Here is a 1,359-nt window from a genome sequence, read left to right as displayed (position 1 = left end):
ATATAACTCTATCGTAGATATCTGTCATTTAAATTCAAATATTGGAATCCCATATATTATCCATCAGTTCTTTTAGAGATATGAACTGTTGTAAGGCTTCTGGATCTCTATGGTTTACATAGCCTACACCATCACCTAAAACTGACATTCTGCCGAAAAACGCAAAGTTGTTCGTAACTATTTTCATTAAAATTCCCCTTAGGAGTGAGATGCTCCATGGGGGAGTGTTTAAGCTATGATGGAAACCATTTTCAGCGCCATCTATTGGAACTCCCCTGAGAGAGACCATCTTTCCCTACCTGCTACCGCTTAAGAAATCACACGCACACACATACGAGAGAGAGAGAGAGAGAGAGAGAGAGAGAGAGAGAGAGAGGGTGTGAGGAGTGGAAGAGAGCAAGTGCGCGAGGGGAAGCCATACGGATGCTGCGTCGCCATTGTCAGACGTAGGAGCAGTTATTACCCTCGTCAAGTATCTGTGTGAATATAGTGATTGGTTGATGATATACTTTAATATACAGGATTTATTAAAATCATTTCGATACACTTAGTAACATTTATATGATATATAGTGGACGTACGACCTGTCACTCAAGTGTTGGCAGCAGATATCAGAAGCAGAAACGCCTTGAAACCGGGTGGGAGCATAGCACGATCAATTTTACTTTGCGACCCCTCTCAAAAAAGTAAAAATTTATTCTAGTGAAACGCGAACAGTGAATCCTCGAGTGACATCCCACCTAGATACTCCAGGATGGTATGTATTACTTGATAATGTATATTTGCTCAAAGTATAAACATTTGGGCGGAGAAAATCCAAAAGTTGATTGTGGGGTGACACTGCTTTCCCGCGCATACTGACACGTTGAAATTGCATCACTTCTGACCAATCATATCTTAACTTATCTAGGAAGGTTTTTTTTTTTTTTAATAGGAATTTAAACGGAAAAATGGGATCTAATTCTTCATGGAAACCGTTTGTGAATAACAGGGCAAGTTAGCGTTGTGTGAATAATTATAATTTTGACGGTGAATTAATAACAAATGATTTTCCAGTTGTAGATAAGATAGACACACACATGCGCCTAATGTGTAAATAAAGAAATACTATTTGTTAACTGTTTGAAAGATGCGCAAGACAATGAAAGTATGTGTTCGGGTTCACAAGATCTATATACACTAAAAGGACATATATATATATATATATATATATATATATATATATATATATATATATATATATATATATATATATATATATATATATATATATATTACACACCTATAAATATATATCTATATATATAATATATATATATATATATATATATATATATATATATATATATATATATATAT

General features: G+C 34.2%; 1 protein-coding gene across 1 annotated transcript in view; it reads left to right on the top strand.

Annotated features, from left to right (window-relative positions):
* The first annotated feature begins 424 nt into the window (after positions 1–424).
* Positions 425–1,359, top strand: part of Gycbeta100B (guanylate cyclase soluble subunit beta-1-like) — an 880,554-nt gene continuing 879,619 nt past the window's right edge. Inside the window, exon 1 of the mRNA XM_068345488.1 lies at positions 425–757. Coding sequence (XP_068201589.1) covers positions 755–757 — 3 coding nt within the window. The 5' untranslated portion in view covers positions 425–754. The remainder of the gene's footprint in view (positions 758–1,359) is intronic.

This window comes from Palaemon carinicauda, chromosome 22 (genome assembly GCF_036898095.1).
Source record: "Palaemon carinicauda isolate YSFRI2023 chromosome 22, ASM3689809v2, whole genome shotgun sequence".
Taxonomy (NCBI): Eukaryota; Metazoa; Arthropoda; class Malacostraca; order Decapoda; family Palaemonidae; genus Palaemon; species Palaemon carinicauda.
This window is presented reverse-complemented; position numbering and strand designations above follow the sequence as displayed.